This window comes from Populus trichocarpa, chromosome 7 (assembly GCF_000002775.5).
Source record: "Populus trichocarpa isolate Nisqually-1 chromosome 7, P.trichocarpa_v4.1, whole genome shotgun sequence".
Classification (NCBI taxonomy): Eukaryota; Viridiplantae; Streptophyta; class Magnoliopsida; order Malpighiales; family Salicaceae; genus Populus; species Populus trichocarpa.
This window is the reverse complement of record NC_037291.2, coordinates 15,350,054-15,373,663: the sequence shown is the minus strand read 5'-3', so window position 1 is coordinate 15,373,663 and position 23,610 is coordinate 15,350,054. Positions and strand designations below refer to the sequence as shown.

Here is a 23,610-nt window from a genome sequence, read left to right as displayed (position 1 = left end):
TAGGCTCAGGACTTAATTAACAATAAAATAATACATTAAGGATTAAATTTTTGAGGTTTTCCTATAAAATATCCATCAAATGTGGACCCTATTTATGTTATTTATTTTTTCTTTCCTGTTATTTTTTATTTTTTATTTTAATTTTTTCAAGTTATTTAAATTGTATTTATTGAAATACATTTTAAAAATATATTTATTTTAAAAAATATTAAATTAATATATTTTAGTATTTTTCAGTTATTTTAATGTCTTGATTTTAAAAATAAATAAAAATATAAAATAAATTTTCAAATAAAAATTACTTTTAAAAAATATTCTACACCACAACATTAAACACTGAATTAAATCATAATAATAATAGAATTAAACCCATTTTAAATCGTCTTTGCTCTCACGTTAATTAATCTATTCTTAAGCCAAAAAATGTGGGAATCAAACACTTATCCCCCGAGTCAAGCCAAGGTTGCTCCATGTCCATTTCTTCGTTTTTGTGGAGAGGATGGTGAAGTGGCCATTGTCCTTTTGTTTTCATCTTGTGTGGGAAGGTCCCTAAAATGGATTAAGGGTGGGTGTCTGGACTTTGTATTTAGCCTAATCTTTATAAAATGATAATCATGACCATGATCATCATTATTCCTTTCTTGATAATGATAATTAGTGGCGGGCTGGTCCATCCATGTCTTGTGGGGTCTATGCATGCGTGGTAGGGATGGCTGTAAGGGTTCTTAACTTGAGTACTGCCCGATTTTAAAAAGCCAGTGAGCAAGACGACTTTACATGGATTTAAATGTTTTTCTCCATCAACTACAAGTTCATTAGCTCTGCCGGTTTAATTTCCAGTTATTCTCTTGGTATATGATCTTATTCGGCTAAAGGAAAGACCACAGCTCAGCTTCCAGCACACGAGCATGGCTTTCTATTTCCTCTACTTTGACTCGAACTTCTGTCTATATAGCATGCCAAATGGCCAGTACAGCAATATCATCGTGTACTTCCTTGAGCGATGGGGGTAATTCACATCCACAGTCACATGGTCACCAGTGCCTTCCTGAATCTGAATTCTTTTCAGCCCCAGCAAAACAGGCAATGGCAAGAGATGAGAGGATGTAGATTTGCATGCACGTTCAGAAATATACTAAACTTGACTCAGCTACAAAGATGATGGAGCAGTTGAAGTTGCTGCTAAATTACACAGATGCATCTACAAGTTATATATCGCACTGGAAGGGTCGGGGTCGCGGTCTGTAATAGATTGATTGTAACTTATATTCCAGAATGCAGTTGGCTTCTCATGATGCAGCCCGGAAAAAGATGTAACCGAAGAGAATAGACTCGAGGGACCAAACAACAGGAATATCAAGAACATGGACACCTAGCAAAATTGGATCCAGTAGGAATGGTGGATGCCAATCTACTACAAGAACAGAGAAGCATTTCTCAGTGATACTTTCTCATTAAGCATCTTGGGTTTCTACCATGAGAAACCACTCATCGAATAAACAAGATAGATCATCAAAAGATTAATCAGGCCTTTGACCGGTAAAAGATGGAGACTGCAAAAGATATGTAGACAAGAAAACATTACTTGCAACTGCATCGAAGCCAAAGATGGTAAGATCAAGTTTTCTTGCAAGCCAATTCACAGCATCAGTGACCAGCTCAAGATCAAAAGAATGAATATTGGTCTTGAAGGAATCTGCATCTGTATAGTGCTCAGTACTGATGGGTAGAGATTTTAAGCTGCAGAGGTTAAGCGCAACATTATCAAAATTGAAAAACATATGACATTATCATAATGCAAGTAAGCAGAAAGCAAATAAAGAAACCAACTGCTACCTGTCAAAGAGTAAAGGTCCGAGTTCATTTCTTTCAGATGATTTGGTCAAGACATTAACATTTGGTATAGATTTTTTTACCGCATAGAAAAGTCGCTCACCCAAGACATAAATCTTGAATATATTAGATAAATGGTCCACGTACTCCTGCAATACCAAAAAAAAAAAAAAAAAAAAACTGTTCACAATCAGGAATACAAACACTAATCATTGTTCAGCTGTTTCCAGTTTAGCATACACAATCAGTGAACGTTCATTGATTCATATATCTGTAGTGCCAGAATACAAGACCAAAAAATCAAACCAAACTTGGCACAGTACTTTTGTGCTCACCTGAACAATTGCTGGAAGAGGAATATTTAAATCTTTAAAATCTTCAACTCCACAGATGATTGCCTGTAATGAGAGAGTCATCTTTTTTTAAGAATTGCACTAAAAATCACTATAGTCCCCTAGTAAAGAACCACAAACAACGTCCAAAATGTCAGAAATGTAATAATGTGCCCAGGTAAACCCGAATGATGGAGCTAGGCAGTTCGGTCAGTTCCAAATCTCGGACTGATCAGTAACCTAGGATGCTTATCCAGACAGCTGGTGCAGACCACGATACTTACTCTATATTCAAAATTGATAGCAGCTCTAAGCATCTAACTTTACAATAATGAACAAATCTTACCTGATAGGTATAGTACCTAAAATTGGAGAAAATACATGTAAAGTTGAGATATAATAATTAAGGAGCTAGCTTAGCGACCACAGAAACAGCCAAGTTTACATAGTCCCTGTTGCATTAAAGAGATGAAATCCTGATTAACATTTTAGATCATATGCAACCAATCAAATTCTTACCATACTGTAAGCATCAGCTACTCCACAGGAAACTTAAGGTTTCAGTATACTCGGAAGAGATAGTTTAGCTTCAAACTGACTTTGTGCCAAATCAGGGTCGTTAAAACCATTTACCTACATATTTAAACTCTGGCTGTAACTAAATTTGAGGATAAAACAGTGAAATGTTCAAGAGAATATGCGTGAATGATGTCTTAATGTGCATCATGAAAATGGGTTCCAACATGAAAAACACCCAAGCAACATATGCTTAAACAACAAACAACACCAAAAATCATCTTATTAATTTTGCAGTGACAAGAAAGCTACTCATTTCAGGTTGTGTCCAATGATTTGTGTTTCAGTTTACTATTTAAAATAAATACCATTCTGATCAAAAGACCATTAGGAAATGGGTTCCTCTTACTGCCCGGTGACCTTCTTTGTTGAGATCATCCAGCCCAAGAAGAATTTTTTGGACTTTTAGCCGATCCAATACAGGATTTATTTTTATCGAGTGGATCAATTGCAAAGCTTTCAGAATGATGTTCCATATATCTGTAGAAGAAAGGGATCCAAATATATTTTGCAACATGTTGATTTATCCTCACCATAACACTGTATAAACAAGAATTTGAAACTATCTTTGCAATTCCTGCATGCCTGGAGAGAAAGTTATTCTGTTTGTGGATTCTGAAGAACTGCTCAAGTCAACTGAGATAACCAGAACTAAGTCAACGAGTTGTAATTGAGATGGTAGGGGGAGCTCAAATGTGAGGGGTAGAAACATCAAACCATTTGGAGTAGGGTTCATGGGGAATGCACCCCTCTGCAACAAGGACAAAGAATAAGCTTGCAATTATAGACATATGTCGCAACTCCAATTTATACATGGGTAAAGATAGAGACATGCCACATGGAGTATGTACAATAAACAAGACAACCTAACAATTACCCTGAATTTTTAAAACAAAATCAACGAAGAGCTAAGTCAGATTGAAATCTAGATCTAGAAAATAGAATGAATCAATTCTCAATAGCAATTCAGGAGTTAATCAGGATACCGCGGCTTCACATTGAATTCTTTGCGTATCTGGAAAACATCTGTGATCCAAGACGCAAGTCTTTCTCTAATATCAGTAATACTTCCAATTTCTCTGTTAAGAGCTCACCTTGGAAAAAACTTCTTCACGAGAAGGCTTCATGATATAACCAACAGTCACAGCTTTGTCGCCAATTGCCTGATTACAATTTGCAGAAAAGTTAGAGAACATTATAATAAAGAAATAAAATTGTCATTGTAAATAATTGTAGAAATGGATTTGCTACTTGAATAAAAATCATTCATTTCATACTAACCTTTTTCTATTTAAGCCACAGATTACCAAAGGCAACTCTTCCAGGTTACTGATACAAACCACACCTGAATTCTCACATGCACCAGCACCTTCAACATCTAAAAGAAAGGAGAAAAAGAACAAGAACCCAGCTTCAAAAAATTAAACTTGAAACCTTAAAGACAAGATACAAAACAGAATCCACAGACATCAGCTACTAAACCAAAGTCAGCAATACCTAGAAATAACAAAACGGTACCAACAAAACTCACCAAAAGAGTGTAATCTCATTAACACCGTCAATAGATGATTCATCATTCAAGGGAAAACAATCAGAGGAGTATTGCATTGCCATTTTTTTCAAGTACTTCCACCAATAGCAAAAAGCAGATAAGAAATAGTTCTTTGAAACAACCATCTCATCGAAAACAAACTAGAAATATAAAAGGATCACCGGGGAAACCTTATTGTTAGGGAGATAAGGTGAGTAAGAGATTCCAATGTGGAGGTTGGAATGGCGGAGCTTGCGGAGGAGAGAGTGAGCTGGAGGGTGGAAAGAGGTGGTGGCATGATCTTGAATTAGAAGTGACTCATGGATTATCACTCCTTTCAACAATGAACCCATTTTGGGTTTTCTTTGTCACTCTCCAGGTGAGTGAGTGAAGAAATGTAAAGAGAAAAGGAAGGTAAAGGAAAGAATAAGTGATGCTCTGCTTTAGTAGTAGAGAAGAGCAGAGTAAGAGATGCCTCGAAAAGGGAGGGTCTTTTGCATTGAAGTGCGTGCGTATATATAAGGTTTTTGATTCAGAGTTCAGAGGCCGTTACGGTCCCAAATGGACTGGATATCACCAGAGGACAAGACATTCACTTAAGCAAATATTGTCCTGTCCAGTTCAGTCTCTCATGAGTCTAGCGCACCATGCGCTCACACACACAAGTAAATGAGTTCAACTGATGGGTTCACCTATTAGATCCACACGTCTCCAAGTCGGGGTTCAAAAATTGTTAAAAATTTGTTTATGAGTAAGAGATGCCTTGAAAGGGGAGGGTCTTTTGCATTGAAGTGCGTGCGTATATATAAGGTTTTTGATTCAGAGTTTAGAGGCCGTTACGGTCCCAAACGGACGGGATATCACTTGAGAGGACAAGACATTCACTTAGGCCATGTTTGTTTCCCGAAATTTACTTTTCGGGAAACCACTTTCCAAACTTTCCTGTGTTTGTTTGCCATTAGGAAAGTTGGTCAACTGAAAACACTTTTCGGTCAACGAAAAATATTTTCCAGTCAACGGAAACACTTTTCGGTCAACGGAAAACATTTTCCAGTCAACGAAAACACTTTTCGAATTTGTTTTGGTTTTCAGGATAGTGTTTTCCCTTTTGGCTGTGTTTGTTTTCCGGAAAGTGATTTCCGGGAAACCACTTTCCAAACTTTCCTGTGTTTGTTTGCCATTAGAAAAGTTGGCCAACGAAAAACACTTTCCAGTCAAAGGAAAATTTGGTTTGGTTTTCAGGAAAGTGTTTTCCTGGAAAATTTGGGCGGAAAACACTTTCCAGAAGTTGTGAAAAATTTAGAAATGTCATTATTTGCTGATTATATCAAATTTGATCCTCAAACTTTTGATTGCTATATATAATTTGTTTTGAATATTTATTTTTCAATTTCATCTCTTAAAATTTAATTTTTATATTAATTTTGATCCTTATTTTTATAATTGCTATTTGCTTTTTCCTTATCATTTTTTATTGAAATTTTTTATCTATCAAATTTGGTCCTCATTCTTTTGATTGTTACTTATTTTATTTGAAATAATTTATGAAATGTTAATTATTATTATTTTAATTTCTTCACCTTTTTTTTTTAATTTTTTAGATTTGATCTCTATTATTTTGATTATTATTTATTTTATTTGAGATAATTTATGAAATTATATTTTTTTTTAATTTCATTCTCATTCAATTTTTTAATTTGTAAGATTTGTTCCTCATTATTTTAATAAACTTGAGAAAAATAAAACATTAATAAGTTATTTTCCAGCTTATTTTCCATGACATAACCAAACACTGGAAAATGTTTTCCAACTTACTTTCCATTACACTACCAAACATCAGAAAATACTTTCTCGGAATTCACTTTCCCCGGAATTCACTTTCCAAAAGGAAACTACTTTCCAGCAAACAAACGGGCCTTAAACAAATATTGTCCTGTGACTCCTGTCCAGTTCAGTCTCTCATTAGTCTAGCGCACCATGACCTCACACACGCAAGTAAATGAGTTCAACTGATGGGTTCACCTATTAGATCCACACGTCTCCTGGCTAGTTGAGCTTCAAAATCCAAGTCGGGGTTCAAAAATTGTTAAAAATTTGCTCACGAGATACACAGCCTTGTGCCCCCCCCCCCCCCCCCCCCCCCAAGTACTTAAATTGGAATCAATAGCTGAGTACAAAATGATACAGTGATGACAACTACAACAACAACAAACCATTAGTTTAGCTCGTTGCCGTGACTCCAAATGTTATTTTAAAATTTTGGAATTTGAAGAACCACACAATCACATAATCAATATATGTCCACATGATAGCCTCCTTAATCATCAGAGACCTCTTGCCAGCAAAGTTTATGATTCCATAAGCCTTTCCATCAACAACTTGACAACAGTGGGAGCATCAACCGTCACGGCCACCTTAACTGTGGGTTTATCAGTCCATTCAGTCACTTCTCCAAACCTGGTTTATAGTAAGAAAAAGAAAACAAGAATCATTAGAAAGGCATTTAGTTTGACGAAGTTAATGATTTCAAGTATTCATGCAGTCTTACCTTTTCTGTTTGTCATATAATAATGTTAGTCCCCTTGTGATGCCAGTTGTCTGGACTCTAACAGCACCTTCTGTGTAAGTGAGAAGTGAAGGATTCACGGCTGCAAGGAGTGCTGTTGGATCATGAAGATACACTCCTACATCAATAACAGAACTAAGGATTAGTATTTTTGAGGATTCCAATTCCACTTAATCACTGGATATATCAATGAAGGCATTTTAGTAAACAAACCTCTCATGCTGTATGCTTCTTGATGATAAGAGAAGTACACCTCTAAAATTTTGCACAGGTACTGAGCAAATTTTCCATTTGACTGTATCAATTTGTCTCGCTCAGCATCTGCAAATAAAACAGGGAAAAAAATCAACGAAACTAGAAATCATCAATGAGGGTGTTTTTAAAGGACACAAATTGAGTCACACTGGCAGAGAATTGTGTAAAAGAAACCATTGCCTCTTGCATAACAAGTAACACAAATAAACGTGTTTAAGAAACGGTATTAGTGTTTTTAGTGTCTTGATCGCCAAGATTATTTATGCATAAAAAAAGAAAAAAGAAAAAAAGAATATCAGCTAAGGTAACACAATAATTGCTGAAGTAACACCTGTGAGAACAACTTGATGGGTAACATTTATCCCCACAGCCAAAATATCTGCTCCACAGGTGAAAACAATATCAGCAGCATCAGGATCGCCAAATATCTGGTCATCCAGTCAGGAGTAAGAAAGTTAGATAAAGAGATGGGGGAGTAGGGGAGCAGACTAGGATATGTGCACACAAAATCATTAGTAGGAGTGATACAGCTAACCGACAAACTATGCTTCCAAACTTTCTAATGACACTCTCTCAAGTCTCAGACCAAGACGTAAGGATCTTTCTAGAAAAGAGCAGATGAAATGTAAGTTCACTACAGATAACAAATCCCATAAAGAAAATTAAAATAAAAGAAGAAACAGCAAAGCTCAGATGTGCATACGGCCACTAAAACAGCAATATCTAGAAAGCAAAGACCACTGCAACAGCGGATTGACTGCATGGATTTGTGCAACTCACATTTGCCTCAGCTGCTGGATTTACATTCCCGTTTACTGAAAATGCTCCACCAAGAAGAACAATCTGCCCGATATTTTTGCAAAACTCAGGATCTAATTCAATAGCCTGCACAATATAGATGATCTGTTAGGTAATATACTAAATGAAATCTGCTAAAAAAATCCAAAGGACCAAGAATCTGACCAGAGCAATATTTGTAAGTGGACCCAATGCCACCACAGTGACTTTTCCAGGGTGAAGTTTTGCTTGCTCAACCAGAAAAGCAGCCGCTGACTGTTCAACTGGCTTTCCTTTAGGTGGGTCAAAATTCTGGTTGCCAAGTCCATCAGCACCATGGACAAAATCTGCAATCCGAAGTTTTGTACCTTTCTTTACAGGAAACAGAGACACAATGAATAAAAAGAATTATCGAAACTCAGCCACATATCAGTATGTATCTTTACATCATCATTTGATAACAGAAAATTGTGATATTGTGTGTGAAATTCAGAGTTAAAACCAAAAGAGCAGAAGTTGAAAATAAATAGTAAAAGACTTGTCGCAATATCAGAAAACTAGCGGCTCCATGAGTAGACACTAAATCCATTAACACAAGGTTGTCCTTAGAAAACAACAACCATAAAGAGTCAAACCACACTTCTTTCCTCACCAAAGCAGACACAATGCTTATATGAAACTAACAGAAGATAAGGATTAAAAAAATTCTGAAAGGAAGCTAATATTGCACATAATCTATTCAACAATGAAGAATGAGTACATACAGTTATTGTGACATGAGATCCCTCGGCAACTGGAATATCAGTCCTCCCTGCAACCTCCAACTAATCCACAAACAGCACACAGAGAAATACTGTAATTTGCAAATGGCTCAATATCATTTATATCATAAACCTTGGAAGTTCAAATCAGTTAATCAAATTTCAAATCTAGAAAGAGAAAGAATTACCAAATGCAAGGCATTCCTGGTGGCTAAAGTGGTATAAACATTCCCATATATAGTAGTAAGCCCAATCACCTCAACTTCAGGTGATCTCAAAGCAAGAAAGATTGCCATGGCGTCATCTGCATCGCATCAAAAGTTCAAATCTTTACAATAAGAAGACAAATTTGAGCCAGCAAAAATTGAAATAACAACTCTTTTTTAGCAAAAGATATAGACTTTCTCAAATCCCGGATCATGAAAAAGTCTAAAGATTCAGAATTTCAATTGATCCACTTTCTCAACAACCAAAAACATAACCCCACAACAACAAAAAGAGAGATTGATATAAAAAAAACGTGTAATTAAACTTGATAATTTAACTCATTACTGGTGTCTAAACTCAAGGGAAATCCATCAATATTTAAAGGTCTGGATGTTAAGAAATTAAACAATAAAAACAAAAAGATTTGAGAATTAGAGGAGTCAAAAAGAAAGAAGGAAAGAAAGAAAGGGATACATATAATAATTACATACCAATGCCAGGGTCAGTGTCTATGATGATCTTCTTTGGTTCTGCTGCCATGGAGGTACCAGGTACAGGTGAGGTGAGCACTCCGATGATTTACTTGACTTGTTGAGAGGATTTTCACAGTGGCAGCTCAATTCCTTATCCTTTTCTCTTTTATGCTTCAAAGGTAGTTTTTGGTATTTTCATCTCCAATATTAAAATAATATATTTTTTATATTATTTCATCAAAATAATTTAAAAATATATAAAAAATTAATTTAAAAAGATTTAATTTTTCTTAAAAACACCACGACATGGCTGTGTAAGCAAAAAGGATAAAAGCATAATAATGAAACCAACCCAGGCAGAAGGAGAAGTTTTCAATTAATCCCACAACGAAAGGCCTTTCCTCGTATTATTAATGTCTCTTTGTTTGCTAAAAAATAATTTTTTTTGAAAAATTAATTTTGAAAAAATAAATTTCAGAAAAATGAATTATTTTTCGATGTTTGGTAATGTAATGAAAAATAAATTGGAAAATACTTTCCAGTGTTTTGTTATGTCATGGAAAATGAGCTGGAAAATAACTTATTAATATTTTATTTTCTCAAGTTTATTAAAATAATGAGGAACAAATCTTACAAATTAAAAAGTTGAATGAGGATGAAATTGAAAAAAAATATAATTTCATAAATTATCTCAAATAAAATAAATAATAATTAAAATAATAGAAATCAAATCTAAAAAATAAAATAAAAATGAAAGATGAAGAAATTAAAATCATAATAATTAACATTTCATGAATTATTTCAAATAAAATAAGTAACAATCAAAAGAATGAGGATCAAATTTGATAAATAAAAAATTTCAATAAGAAAATGATAAGAGAAAAGCAAATAACAATTATAAAAATGAGTACCAAAGTTAATATAAAAATTAAATTTTAAGAGATGAATTTGAAAAATAAATATTCAAAACAAAATATATATAACAATCAAAAGTTTGAGGACCAAATTTGATATAATCAGCAAATAATATGATATTTCTAAATTTTTCACAACTTCCGGAAAGTGTTTTCCGCCCAAATTTTCTAGAAAAACACTTTCCTGAAAACCAAGCCAAATTTTCCTTTGACTAGAAAGTGTTTTTTGTTGACCAACTTTCCTAATGACAAACAAACACATGAAAGTTTGGAAAGTGATTTCCCGGAAACCATTTTTCGAGAAACAAACATGGCCTAAAATGCAAAGAAATCTCAATCAAACCCTTTTGTCTTTCTCGTAAATGCCCATTAATGGAGGTTGAAGGAATTTTTTCAAGCAAGGCCTCTAATTGCATTCACGAGCTGTGAGCAGGATTAGCAATTAGGATTGATCTATGCATGCCATAAACATATATATCATCCCCACTACATGCTTTGAATTTATTGGTTAATGTAAATGAATCTAAAGAAAATAAATTATCATTCTGTTCACAAACAAATGAATATCTATTGTAATATGTAGGCTTTATGTCTTCCAATTTGAGTCCCTTGTATGGACTAATTGAGCTGCAAACAAAATTCATTGCTATTTGTATGGCTGACGTTCCCTTTATGTTCTTTTATGTCACTCCTCTAGTACTAATCTTTACTCCTTATCTACGCTTCACACAATCTCTGGTACTAGGGCAGTGGTTTTGATCATAGATGATAGGTTTATACAGCGTATTTCATGATAATATTTTGAAAAACAACGTTTCTAGCTGATGATTCAAGATTTTATCACTTAATATTTGTATATATTTTTCAAAAATACAAGATCCAGAAAAACACTCCAGTATAACTTTCCCGAACTCTTGGGCGTGTTGAGCTAGCACGTAGTAGTACGCCAGGCCCATGCACATCCTGGGCCTAGCTAGTGCCTGCCAAGCCCAGGCGCAACCTAGGTCTGGCACCTACTAGGCCCAACAACTTGGCATGGTGCGCTGTCAGGTCAACGAGATGGGTCTAGCGTGCATTTCTCAAGAGTGTCGAGTCTGAAAACTTGTCATCCCACCCTGAGCATGGTTAGATTCGTTACACCTATGGATTCAAACATGATACCGGGATCTAATGCCATTAATTCCATAAATTTTTTACATAAATCATAGTGGAGTTATTTCTTAACAAATAGACTTAATTAAATAAGTTTACATTCCACCAACACCATTAGATGTATTAAAATCTCTCATAGTCTACCATGTCTCCATCTCTTAGCTGGATAAAATGAATGGAATATAGCTTACAATACAAAATTAATGTACCACAAATGTGAAATTACACTCCATCCTCTTCTCTCTATAAAAGGACAAGACTTGTTAACTATAAATATACCATGAATCCTTCAAAATAAAAGTTCACAATCTTTATTATTTACTGCATACATATTTTCAGAGTATCTCTCTCTAGAATATTATTGTACTTTATCTCTATAAGAAGATGCTTACTTAAACATCTAAGAGTCCTCACATCAATCAGATGAGGCCTTTTGCAGGTATTAACCACAAGTTATTTTGGCTTACCAAACACCAAGTACAAGCTATCAACCACATTGACAATTTACCCTTTTTCCTTTCCAATAAAAAATAAAAAATAAATAATAATAACAAGAAGACTGATGATTTGACAAAAGCTGACCGAGGAAGATTTTCAAATGTGGAGAAGAATCGAGCTGAAATTTTAAACAAATTTTGGAGCATAATTATATACCCCATTGTATCCAAGACTAGAGAGACAATGCAAATTTAAGGTTAAATTAAATTTTTTTTGGATGGATCTGCATAAAAATCAAGTCTATGAACATAATTTGATTTTCAATAAGCCAATTTGATTTAATCATGGATCAAACTAAAGTTTAATTATGTTGAAGAATTAATTTGGGTCCAATTAAAAGATTTAATTAGGTGTAAGGACTTGATTATGCTTTTAATGGGTCAAATTAAATTTATTAGGGACTTAATTGGTGAAAAATTAAGTTTGGGGCCCCACTTTGGGTTTAATTGAGAAGATTGAAATTTTAGAGAACCAAATTTAAATTTTACAAAGTCAATTGGTTCAAATAAGGGGTAAAATAACAAGAAAATCAAACTTTTAAGGTCAATTAGGGGCTAAATTGAAAAAATTCACAGCTAAGAACCTTTTTGAAAAAGGCATAGTTAGATTATATCCTATTTGGAGGTTTAGAACTCCACAACGAGCTCTTTGAAGATGCCAACGTGATCATCATGAACTACCAAGAAAGAAGATGAATAGAGGCTGAATGACACGTCGCTTAGGTTAAACCTTAGAAATTATGGTTTTTAATTTGGGATTTGGCAAAGTTTCAACTTAGTCCATGTTATTTCAATTGTGGTATATACCCCCTTAATTGACATATTTTTTTTTAATTTCATATAATTTTACCTCTGTTAAACTCAATTATCAGCCCTCAAGTTGAATGTTTTTTTCATTTTGGTTCTTGGTTCTATATGCATTTTAACCCTTAATTGACCAACAAACTTTCAATTTCTTCAATTTAACCCCTGATTTGGTCAATTTCAGCTCCTATATTCATGCGCCTTTTCAAGTTTGATCATTGGTTTTGGATTTCTTCAATTAAGTCTTTAATTTCCTATCAAACTTCAATATTTATGCAATTAAACCCTTGATTTCACTAAATTAACTCTTAAGAATTGCAATTTGATCCCCAACCTTTAATTTCTTCTAATTAAAACCTAAATTGACTTTAAAAATCAATTTCTCATGCAATTAAGTTCTCAATAAATTCAAATAGACCTTAAAAAAAATTCTAATTAAGTCCTCAAACATCCAATTTTAAATTTCTCTTCTCAAATTAAATTTTTTTTGCTGATAGAGTCTTTTTCAGTAAAAAATATACACTGTTAAATTTTTTAATCTTGTATATTTGATCTTTCATAATCAGTCTTTGATAATTTTTTAGGCATTCTGGTATGTTCTTCTCAGTTCTTACTAATATATATATTTTTTATTTTCTTCCAATACTTCTTTTATTTTTTTTGCATTTTCTCTTTTTCTTTTTTTTATTTATATGGGGCCCCAAAATCAATAACAACCCCCGCAGAAAAGTTTCTTAAAGGTTTGTTGTAAAGAAATGATTTAACACATCCTTTTTGTAATCAAGAGGATGAAACCTTTAAACATGTTTTGTTTAGTCCTGATTGGTTTGTAAATTACCTACCTATTTCTTTGTTTCTTTCTCTCTTTATATAGCCATTTTCTTACTGGCTAGAATCGATCTTGCCGTCTGGCTTAGCTCCAAGCCTTACACTATTATTATAGACCACATTTTGATGCTTGAGAGGATGCTGCAAAGAAGACAATATATATATGTACTAGCTAGTGTTATCTTCACCATCCTCACTGTGTTTTCGAGAATGGATGGAATTTTTTCAAACAATTTTAAAGTAAATTTCTGTATTTTTAAAATATAAAGTATAAAACAGCATGTATTCACTGTCTCCATTTTATTTTTATTTCAAAATAGTAATCAAATGCCACCTTATTTTCTCATTTGTATACATTACAATGTCATCAACTATAACCAATAAAAGATTCCATATTTAATTTCTTCTAATTATAACAAATTTTGTACTACAAACAACTTTGAGGCTGGACTGAAGAACCAGAAGCAGTTCCATCAACATTTCTACACGATGCATAAGCTAGTCGATTTCTATAAGTGAGTTTTACATCTTCCAAGCGAATCCCAGTGCATGGATGCTTCTTGCTACAATCAAATTTCACAGCAACTTGCGTTGCCGATGTTCCATGGATGTCCTTGTACGTCACATTGCTAATTTTAATGCCAGAAGCCTGCAGTTCTTCCAAATGATCAAAACTCACGTATTCATTCATTGAGGATTTATAAATTAAGAGGGATATAATTAGGATTAGTATTACGTACCTGACCAGGGCAGTCTTTATTGTCAGGGCAGTAATTCTGATCGATGACAATTGGATTTTGGACATTGGTCATCACAACATGTTGGAAAAGAATGTCCTTAGCAAAACCATTACTAGGTCTCCCCCAAGACTTTATTCTTAAACCATTCTGGCTGTCCGTTAGTGTAACGTTTTTAACCGTCACATTTTGCACACCAGGCTCTTCAAGATCCTTGCCTAGACTCCCAATGCTGCACTTTATCACAAAAATCCCTATATACTTTATTCACTTCAAACAACATAATCAAGCATAGTATTCAAAGAAACGAGTTAATTACATGCCAATGAGTTTGTAGCTCAACAGACGTTAATGTCCCTCTTTTCTCGTTCTTAGATTACATTTTGTTAGTGTATCGACAGGTATAAAAAAGGATATAACATTTTTGAGAGGTTTTATTACCTTATTCCATGGCCAGGTCCACACACAACATTTTCAATCCGTAAATCAGTTGTACCGGCACCGATTGATACACAATCATCACCTGTTTTTATTTTTGTGTTCAATATAGTGACACCATCTGATAATTGCACATGAATACCGTCTGTGTTTGGGCTTCTGTAAGAGGCAGAAATTCTAAGTCCTTGCATTCTTACTTTTTGGCAGCCATTGATGACTATATGAAACATCTGACTGTTCAGGGATGTCAATCCCATTATCACTATATTTTTCGATTTGGTAAATCCGAGTGACTACAAAATACACAAAAAAGTCCAATTATTTTCTTCTTTATACTATACTTTAGGCTAAATTTAGGAAAATATTTTGGTGATTATTGAACATACCGTAGCTCCAGTGGGGCAATTCTTGCTACTATTCTTACAAGTCCACAAGCCAATGCCTCGACCATCAAGAATCCCTCCAAAAATCGAAACCCCATTAACATTTTCAAAGAAAATCCATTGTTCACCAAGGACACGATAATCAGATGGAGCAACAAGTGTGCCATCGATGCGTATCGAAGTAGCATTATTCTTGCAAGGGCCACGAAAAGCAACTTTGGGGAGCAAGAATTTACTTGGTGGCACATATATGGTGGTAGGTTTTGTAGAGCGACATGCTTGTTCCCATGTAGCAAGAAACGCCTTACTTGAGTCCGTTCTTCCATCAGGTTTGGCTCCATAATCCAACACGTTGTGTTTTCCTCCACTTGCTGTTAAAGAAGCTGATGAGGTAAGGAAAAAAAACGCAAATGCAAGAACAAAATAACTTGTAGAACTGTCCATTAATTTCTTTGGTATAACAGCTTGTGGTAAAAAGACAGATCAATAGAAAAAGATAACTGGAGAGTTGAAGGAGAGGGAGGAGGTGGGGTTCGAAGGAATTAGATTTAGAGATATTTATTTATAGAAGTTCTTGGAATTGGATTTTGAATGAATCGAAAGCAAGAGCTGCATGCACCAAACGTTAAGGTTAAGGGGAGATATTTATGCTTTTTGGTAACTTTCATTACCAGATTGCCCTTGCTTAAAACTTGGATGGCTTCCATATTTATCATCTGCTTTTTCCATGTGATTAGTCATTAAGCAGAGTTAGAAAAAAATCAGGGGAGAAAGGCGTTTTTTTTATAAATAAAGTATTGCATTAAAACGCCAAAAGATGGCGGGAAGGACAAGATACAAATTAATCTGCATAACACTCAAGTTTAGCAAATTTAACAGACGAAATTTGCTAAACTTGAGAAAGGCCTATTGGTACTTAACTTTTAGAAGCTTGAGAAAGCAGAAAGGAGAATATTGCAGGTGCACGGTTTTCTTTGAAATGAAGAATTAATTAATTAATTATTAAGATGGTCAGTTGATAAATTCAGCTAGAGAAGGGAAGGGCTTTACTGTCAACGTGACACGGCAGCGCCGAGTCGCTAACCCTTTCTTGTTTTATGCCCCTTTTCTAGGCAAAATCAGTGTTTTTATACCTTCTATATAATCATAATGCTTAGCAGAGGAATTATATATCATGATAATCTACTTCAAGTATACTTCCTTGCTTCCTTAATTTATGCCCAGAAGAGAGTCCTATCAAGACAACTGGACCACATTCGAGTCCTTAATTCCTTAAATTAAGTCTTCCTCATCAAATTAGTTAGTTTTTGTTGGGATTGATTGATCAAATAAATCTCAATTCTGAATACTATTTCTCATGCTAGAGATCCTACTGTTCATGCCAAAATCAAGTGCCGCCATAAGGAACTTGAATATTTTTAGGAGCACTGCATGCTGAGATGGCCATGGAGTTCTACATCAACAGTTACCCTGTCCGTTTGTTTCTCTCTAATTTACTCTAATCTTTTCCTCTTCTAGCTACTTTATATATATATGGTTAGCTGGAAAGTTATTTTTGGGGCCATTACCATGCTCAATGGAAAGCTTTTCTAATTATAGAGAAGTAGGGTTCTCTTGTTTGCCAATCTCCTCGATTTTTCTCTACCAATATATATATATCCTAACCACTCACCATTTAGTTTTAAAGTTTCACATCTTCTAGATATAGAAGATGAAAGTTCCTGGGTGGAGTCAGGTGCTATACTTGTTGAAGTTTATTATAGAATTGCTGAAAAGAGTAGGATTTAATTTTATGATTACTCAGCAGGATTTTGTTTTAGGGTTTGCGGATAACAGGATAAGGTAACTTGCTGGGGAAAAATGGTTTGCCTGTCGACATGAACATCATTTGACTCCAAAACTAGCTCCACCACCATTGCTTTTTTTTGGCCAGAAGATCTCCATTAGCATCAACAAGGAAGGACTGCAATATTAGCAGAGAAAAGATAGCATCGACATGCAGTGGCAAGGTTGGTAGAAGGAATAGGTTGAAGAATATAGTTAAAGTTAAAGTTCGATTCAGTCTTTATTTTTCAAGAATTTCAATAAAGTCCTTAATTAGACTTTGCTATATATTCAATTTAGTCCTTAATTTTTTTAGCATTATATATAATAATCCATTATTTTTGTAATGAAAAATTTATATAAAAAAATCACAAGCCAGGCCCGTAACAAATAAAAGCAAAGAAAAAGACCAAAACATCTTAGATAATTGTCCGAAAAAACCAAAACAAGCTAATAAGAACCCAAGCCCAATAAAAAAAGCCCAATTAAATCAAAACAAGTCTAGTTAATTTTGAAAGGAAAAAAACCGGTCAGTTTAAGCTCTCTTCTATTGCATCCATAATCTAATCATGGTAAAGAGATGGTGAGAAAATTGTGAAAGGCGATTGGTATGGCTTAATAATTAAGGATTTTTTTTAAAAAATTCTTAAGGTTTGGATGTTCGGTGTGGTTTGAGTTTTCCAAACTGCTTGTTTATGGTGTCTGCGCGCGCCTCAACGATCTCTCATGCATATCTATCACTAGCCTTATGTTGCCTTCCTGTGGGAGACGGAATTGAACAAGCCTTTAAAAGTTTTGGGACCATAAGTCAAGTAAAGACTGTGTGTACTTTGATTTCTCATGATCAACTGTCAATGCATATAGTAATCCTAGACAGTACAAGAAGAAAACGTCGTACCCATGTGAAAAACTATGACCTAGGTTGGCCCCTCTCCATTAATTCAAGGAAAGTTACTTGCCACTATAAGTTGTTTGAAATCACGTCAATTGAATGTTCATTGATCTGCGCATGCCCAAGTTAATCGGCTATATATTCTCTTTTGATGAGCCCTAAGTTTTGCCATCTTGGATTAATATATTGATTTTAATGGAAATGAATAGGGGCCAATAGTATCCAGAACCAAAGTGTTAGTCTTCATATATAGTACGTCTATGGCACATGGATTACCCTACATTCAGCTAGCATAAGATCAATTTCAAGATGAAGTTCTGCCAGTTAATGCCAACGAATCACTTTTGTGTTTTCTTTCATCATAACAGTGTTACTTTTTAATTTGATGTATCTGATAAGATGCCAAAAGAGTACATCGTTATGTATATGAGGAGGGTCAAGGAGCTAGCAAGATAAGCTAGCTAGCCTAGATCGATGCCAAACTAACTAGATATATATATTTAGATAATTAAGTTTCGTGGCTTATCTGCTGGTCCAAAAAGAAGTTATTGCGTTTTATGACACACACACACCCCTCGAATTAATTAATGGGGTTTGGATGCTTGAATTTGGGATGAGCTCTTAGCTAGCTAAATAATCTCAAGAACATCACATGCTTCCTCTGGCAAAGATTGCTTGAAACAAGGAATCCCTAAAAGAAGACAGTTGCAATTAAGCTATAGCTTTCATTCACGCATGAAACATTGCTATACACATGATGTGTTTGTGTTGAAGAAATGGGCTGAAGACATGTAAGTCTTGGTCCTCAGACACATCACAAGGCCATTCCTTGTCTGTCTAATAGTCAAGCTCAGCCAGGAAATTTGGTTTTTGAACACCACATGATCACATATACATGCGAGAATAACAACATTAACTAATCAAAAGTTGAAAAATATTATCCGAGGATCTGTTAATTTGTTGAGAAGTGAAGGATTGAGGAACTCTACTTGTTATTAAATATATAGTTATTAGTCCATTCAGATCGATCGTAGAACACTGAGCGATCCCCACCTTCACATGTGATTGGATACAGTACTTGAAATTAGTTCTACATGATGTCATTTGTTAGTCACGATGGGATTTAGATAGACAAAAAGGGGCGGGGGGCTTGAAATCCCTGGTAATGGGGATCTTTGCGGCTGTCTGCTGCAGCTTGTGATTTCATTTCACATGGCTTACTCTTAATTATTTGAAATTAGGTCCCAACAATCTTGCCAGAAACTCATGGAAATTGCCATGAAGCAATCAAACCCTTGGAGTGCTCAAACATTTGGGTGAGGGAGAAATGGTTAGTGACCTGAAAGCCATATCATCAACTGTCTTGTTTGTTATTTTATTTTTAATTCCTTCTTCCAACTTCCAAACAATATATAGGCTTACCATATCAACTGTCTTGTTAGATAAATTTATTTTTATATATTTATTTTTCTAACTAAATAGATTTTTTATTCTCAATGTCTTTTTTTTTCCTATTATAGAGAATAGTAATCAAATGCTAACTAAAAGCTAAGATATTAACTTATAGGCTCTCATTCAAGTAGATATAATCGCTTTCAAAACCCAATGACTAAAGATAAATTAGTCAAAAACTCAGCGTGAATGTTGGAAATAAAAATTGTAGAGTTGAATTGTATAGGCGGGCAGTTTTCAGAAGAAAGTCCAATAAAAAACAGGTGAAGTGACAAGAAAACAAGAATTACGTGCGACAACATTATTTAATTATTAATATGGGATGGCCAAATAGTCAAAAAATAAAATAAAATACGCAAATTGAAGGAAGACACCATGATTTAAGGCAGTAAGAACTTAAAGGAAGGCAGCCGATTTTATCTCCGTGATCTTTGCTCCACTTGTCACGTTCAACTCTGCCTTCAATACATATAATAACGTATCTGTGTGATTATGTTAGTGGTAATTAATTACATAATTGAGACCATTAATTGCTGATACTAATTTAATTTGAAATATATAAACCATTTACCCATACACAAGGGTACTTATTGGTTTAATAACTCGCAATCGAGGCTATTCCTTTAATTCCATTTATAATTGGTTTGGGAAAATATATAATTAAAGCATATATTATGGGAAATATTAAAAGGGTACGTAGCTAGCTAGCTAGCTATAGGATTAAAGTGTGAAGAGACTTGGAGCTTCTGGTTGAAGCAAACAGACATATCCTTTAACTGTACATATATATATATATATATGCGGCGATAAAGGGTAATTTGGTGAAGAAACACACAAGTATGGAGGCCGGAATTCTTCTAAAAATACGGCGTTGATTGTTTGTAATCTATGAATATTCAATCTCCAAATTCTTCCTATAAATACCACCTCCACCTGCTTCAATGTCCCATCACTCTCCAAGCAAAATTAACTCCCTTTCCTTCCACTACTGATCACTTGCATTAATTGTTATCAGTCAAAAAAGAAAAAAAGAAAAGTATGGCAGTTCTTCCACTTCTTATTGCTCTTCTCTCCATCATTTTCTTTGCCTCCTCACCTTTAGCCAAAGCAGCACAATACAGTGTGCTAAGTTATGGAGCCATGCCTGACGGAAAAACTGACTCAACCAAGGCCTTTGCGGCTGCTTGGTCACAAGCATGCGCCTCCACACAGCCAGCCACTATCTCTGTTCCTAAAGGGAGTTTCGCTTTAGGTCAAGTGAGGTTTCAGGGTCCTTGCAAGAATAATGCTATTTTGGTACGTATAGATGGTACCCTACTCGCTCCATCAGACTATGGGGTCCTTGGTAGGGCTCAAAATTGGCTAATCTTTGAGCATGTTAATGGGGTTACTATATCCGGAGGGACTCTTGATGGACAAGGAGCAGGACTGTGGTCATGCAAGAATTCCGGCAAGGATTGCCCCAGCGGCGCAACGGTATGCTAGTCATATGCATGACATAATGAAATATCTTCAGTTTTGGCCTGTAGACGAAAATCACGCCATCTATTTTCAATTTCTTAATTTTCTTGTTAATCTATTTATGGTGCAGTCACTTGAATTCTCCAATTCAAACAACATCGCAATTACCGGATTGGCATCATTGAATAGCCAAATGTTCCACATTGTCATCAATGCCTGCCAAGACGTCAAAGTGCAAGGAGTGAGAGTCTCTGCTGCCGGAGATAGCCCTAACACCGATGGAATTCACGTTCAATCATCGACCGGAGTCACCATCTTGAATTCTAGGATTGGAACTGGTGACGATTGTGTATCAATTGGCCCTGGTACCTCTAATCTTTGGATTGAAAATGTGGCATGTGGACCTGGCCATGGAATCAGGTAATGAAGAAAATAATAGTGAAATGATAATCAACTACACAATAATATCAATTATCATGTGCACCTAATTATATTTAATACGTTGCTAATTATGGGAACTGAAAGATAATAATGTTTACATGATTGATGTAGCATTGGAAGTTTGGGCAAGGATTCTCAAGAGGCTGGTGTGCAAAATGTAACGGTGAAGACCACTACATTCACAGGCACAGAAAATGGAGTGAGAATTAAGACATGGGGAAGGCCTAGCAGTGGTTTCGCCAGAAATATTCTTTTCCAACATGCAGTCATGACTAATGTCCAAAATCCCATTGTAATCGACCAGAACTATTGCCCCGGCGAGAAGGGCTGCCCAGGCCAGGTACGTTAAATTTACCGTCTATACTAGTTTTCATTAGATTGTGATCAATGGTAACACATAAAATAGACTAAAATCTTTCTCCATTTTCTTGTACATTAAACAGGTCTCCGGTGTGAAAATTAGTGATGTGACCTACCAAGATATCCATGGATCATCAGCAACAGAACTTGCGGTGAAATTTGATTGTAGCAAAACAAATCCATGCTCGGGGATCAAATTGGAAGATGTAAAACTCACTTACAACAATCAACCAGCAGAAGCGTCATGTAGCAATGCTGGGGGAGTTGCTTCAGGCGTGGTTCAGCCTACTAGCTGTTTATAAGAGCCTGAAGATGGCTAGTTTTACTAAGCATTCAATTAAGAAGAAATAGCTAGTACGTACTACCATACACACATATATAAGAGAAAAAAAAATGTCATGAGCGAATTATAGCTCATTGAGTCAAAGTTTATTGCTTGAGCCCGAGGCACATTTCTGCCCGACCTTTGCAATTATAGTTATAGTTGATGTAAGAATTATATTCTCTACTTAATAAACTTCGATTTCTTTTTTAGAGCTTGAATCAGAATTATGCTGTTGGTTGAGAAGTAAGATAGTGGTGCTGTGTTTGTTGCTAAACCATAGCTTAATTCCCTAACTAAATTATCATAAAATATACAAATATTTATTGACTTTCTATCATTCACTGTTTCGAACTTTCCGATGAGGATTAATTCTTAATTCAAGTGAACAAGGCAAGTCTCTTCTGCACTAGCATCTACGTCTATAGCTATAATAAGTTTGTCTGCTAGAGACAAGGGTTGCCTCGTTAGTACAATTTAAGCAGAAAACTTCCTTCCATATTGACAGGAAGTGATCGACCTTCATCTCAAGATAAATGTTATGAAACACTTGTACTTTTGCAGTAACAATGGCATACTTCATCTCACATTCAAAATTGTTGAAAAAATTGAAGTAAAAGATGGTTGGAGACTTCTTGAAAGGGGTAGCTATTTTTTCAATAAAAACAGAGAACCCACCCTATCCACTGCAAGAAGTTAGCCTATCATTTAAAAAAGACTGATTCGAAAGACAAGGTCCAATGAAGTTGCCCTGATAATAGATTGTTTTGCAATGCAAAAAACCTTACCCATGCATGGAAGTGGTCCTTGAGCCCCACATCTGTTTCCAGACAAAAGAGAGATATCCTTGAAATTCACTCCAAAACTATCCTAAAAATAAATTTATTTTATATTTCTATTTTTGACCTTCCAACTAAATATATTTATGTCATTTCTATATTTGTTAACCAAATGCAATCTGTGAGTCTATTATCATTAGAATTTCAACATTCAACTCCAATATATTCAAAGATGAAACCATCAATTTTGTTGCTGAAATCCCAGATGGAGTCCTGAGAAAGAATAATATTTTATCATGCTGCCTTTCAATCTAAGTATGAAATTCCATATTGCAGAGGGAACTACCTTCAAATGAAATTAAAAACTAAGCAATTAATATCTGTCACTATCTGTTATAATAGTAGAGTAACACACCAGTGCTAACAGTGGCATTTGGCAGAAATCATTTTAAATACAAAATGCTATATCTGAAACAATATGAACATGGAAAGACATGTAGAAATATAAAGAACTGCCTTATGTTTGCTGATAAAAGAGAAAAGAACAAAGAACTAAGTCTACGATGGAAAGAACAAAAGAAAGAACACAGAACTTAGTATTTAAGTATAAAGAACAAAGAGCAGAATTGAGTTATTGGTTACTGCCATCCCATGCCCTTTTATTTATAAGAAAAGAAAACAGAATTACAAAGAAAAGCAAACTCTAGAAACGTACCAGCCAACTTCTCCTTTATTTAAGGAGATGTTTACAAGTTAGTTTAATCCTAGATAAACTCAACAAAAGAATTCAAAAACATATCCTAATCTAGATAGTAATCTCAGCTAACAACTAGATAATCATGCAGTAGATTACTGCTAAGTAATCCTGTTCTAGCTTAGGTACCATACTTCAACACTCCTCCTTGGTTCCAAAGCTAGACATTCCAATTCTTGCCCTCAAATCTTCAAACCTGGTTTTAGCCAACGGTTTGGTGAAAAAATCTGCTAGTTGATCTTCAGAAGTGCAGTAGCATAG

General features: G+C 34.8%; 3 protein-coding genes and 1 pseudogene across 3 annotated transcripts; 1 reads left to right on the top strand and 3 right to left on the bottom strand.

Moving 5' to 3' along the window:
* Positions 1 to 1,111: 1,111 nt before the first annotated feature.
* On the bottom strand, positions 1,112 to 4,999 carry LOC18100817 (inositol 1,3,4-trisphosphate 5/6-kinase 4-like; annotated as a pseudogene).
* A 1,441-nt stretch (positions 5,000 to 6,440) lies between these two features.
* Positions 6,441 to 9,498, bottom strand: LOC7469533 (probable uridine nucleosidase 2). Its single transcript, XM_002310348.4, has 9 exons — positions 9,330 to 9,498; positions 8,820 to 8,935; positions 8,635 to 8,694; positions 8,057 to 8,242; positions 7,874 to 7,978; positions 7,425 to 7,521; positions 7,052 to 7,159; positions 6,821 to 6,956; positions 6,441 to 6,729 (listed from the first exon to the last, which is right to left on the bottom strand). The coding sequence occupies exons 1-9, from the start codon at positions 9,376 to 9,378 to the stop codon at positions 6,621 to 6,623; spliced, it is 966 nt and encodes a 321-aa protein (XP_002310384.1). The 5' UTR covers positions 9,379 to 9,498; the 3' UTR covers positions 6,441 to 6,620.
* Positions 9,499 to 13,933: 4,435 nt separating this feature from the next.
* Positions 13,934 to 15,572, bottom strand: LOC18100818 (polygalacturonase). The gene is made up of 4 exons (XM_006380192.3): positions 15,068 to 15,572; positions 14,685 to 14,974; positions 14,247 to 14,475; positions 13,934 to 14,155 (listed from the first exon to the last, which is right to left on the bottom strand). Exons 1-4 carry the CDS (start codon positions 15,506 to 15,508, stop codon positions 13,934 to 13,936), a joined length of 1,182 nt encoding a protein of 393 aa, XP_006380254.2. The 5' UTR covers positions 15,509 to 15,572.
* A 4,510-nt stretch (positions 15,573 to 20,082) lies between these two features.
* LOC7469534 (polygalacturonase) lies at positions 20,083 to 22,028 on the top strand. The gene is made up of 4 exons (XM_002309680.4): positions 20,083 to 20,708; positions 20,824 to 21,113; positions 21,246 to 21,474; positions 21,578 to 22,028. Exons 1-4 carry the CDS (start codon positions 20,271 to 20,273, stop codon positions 21,794 to 21,796), a joined length of 1,176 nt encoding a protein of 391 aa, XP_002309716.2. The 5' UTR covers positions 20,083 to 20,270; the 3' UTR covers positions 21,797 to 22,028.
* The last annotated feature ends 1,582 nt before the right edge of the window (positions 22,029 to 23,610 follow it).

Coding starts and splice junctions, on each gene's coding strand:
- LOC7469533 (XM_002310348.4), bottom strand. CDS start 9,378: ATGGCAGCAGAACCAAAGAAGATCATCATAGACACTGACCCTGGCATT. Junction 8,936..9,329: donor AGACACTGACCCTGGCATTG/GTATGTAATTAT, acceptor GATGCGATGCAG/ATGACGCCATGGCAATCTTT. Junction 7,522..7,873: donor ATCCAGCAGCTGAGGCAAAT/GTGAGTTGCACA, acceptor CTGGATGACCAG/ATATTTGGCGATCCTGATGC.
- LOC18100818 (XM_006380192.3), bottom strand. CDS start 15,508: ATGGACAGTTCTACAAGTTATTTTGTTCTTGCATTTGCGTTTTTTTTC. Junction 14,476..14,684: donor GGACCTGGCCATGGAATAAG/GTAATAAAACCT, acceptor GATAAAGTGCAG/CATTGGGAGTCTAGGCAAGG. Junction 14,156..14,246: donor ATAAAGACTGCCCTGGTCAG/GTACGTAATACT, acceptor GAAGAACTGCAG/GCTTCTGGCATTAAAATTAG.
- LOC7469534 (XM_002309680.4), top strand. CDS start 20,271: ATGGCAGTTCTTCCACTTCTTATTGCTCTTCTCTCCATCATTTTCTTT. Junction 20,709..20,823: donor ATTGCCCCAGCGGCGCAACG/GTATGCTAGTCA, acceptor TTTATGGTGCAG/TCACTTGAATTCTCCAATTC. Junction 21,475..21,577: donor AGAAGGGCTGCCCAGGCCAG/GTACGTTAAATT, acceptor TACATTAAACAG/GTCTCCGGTGTGAAAATTAG.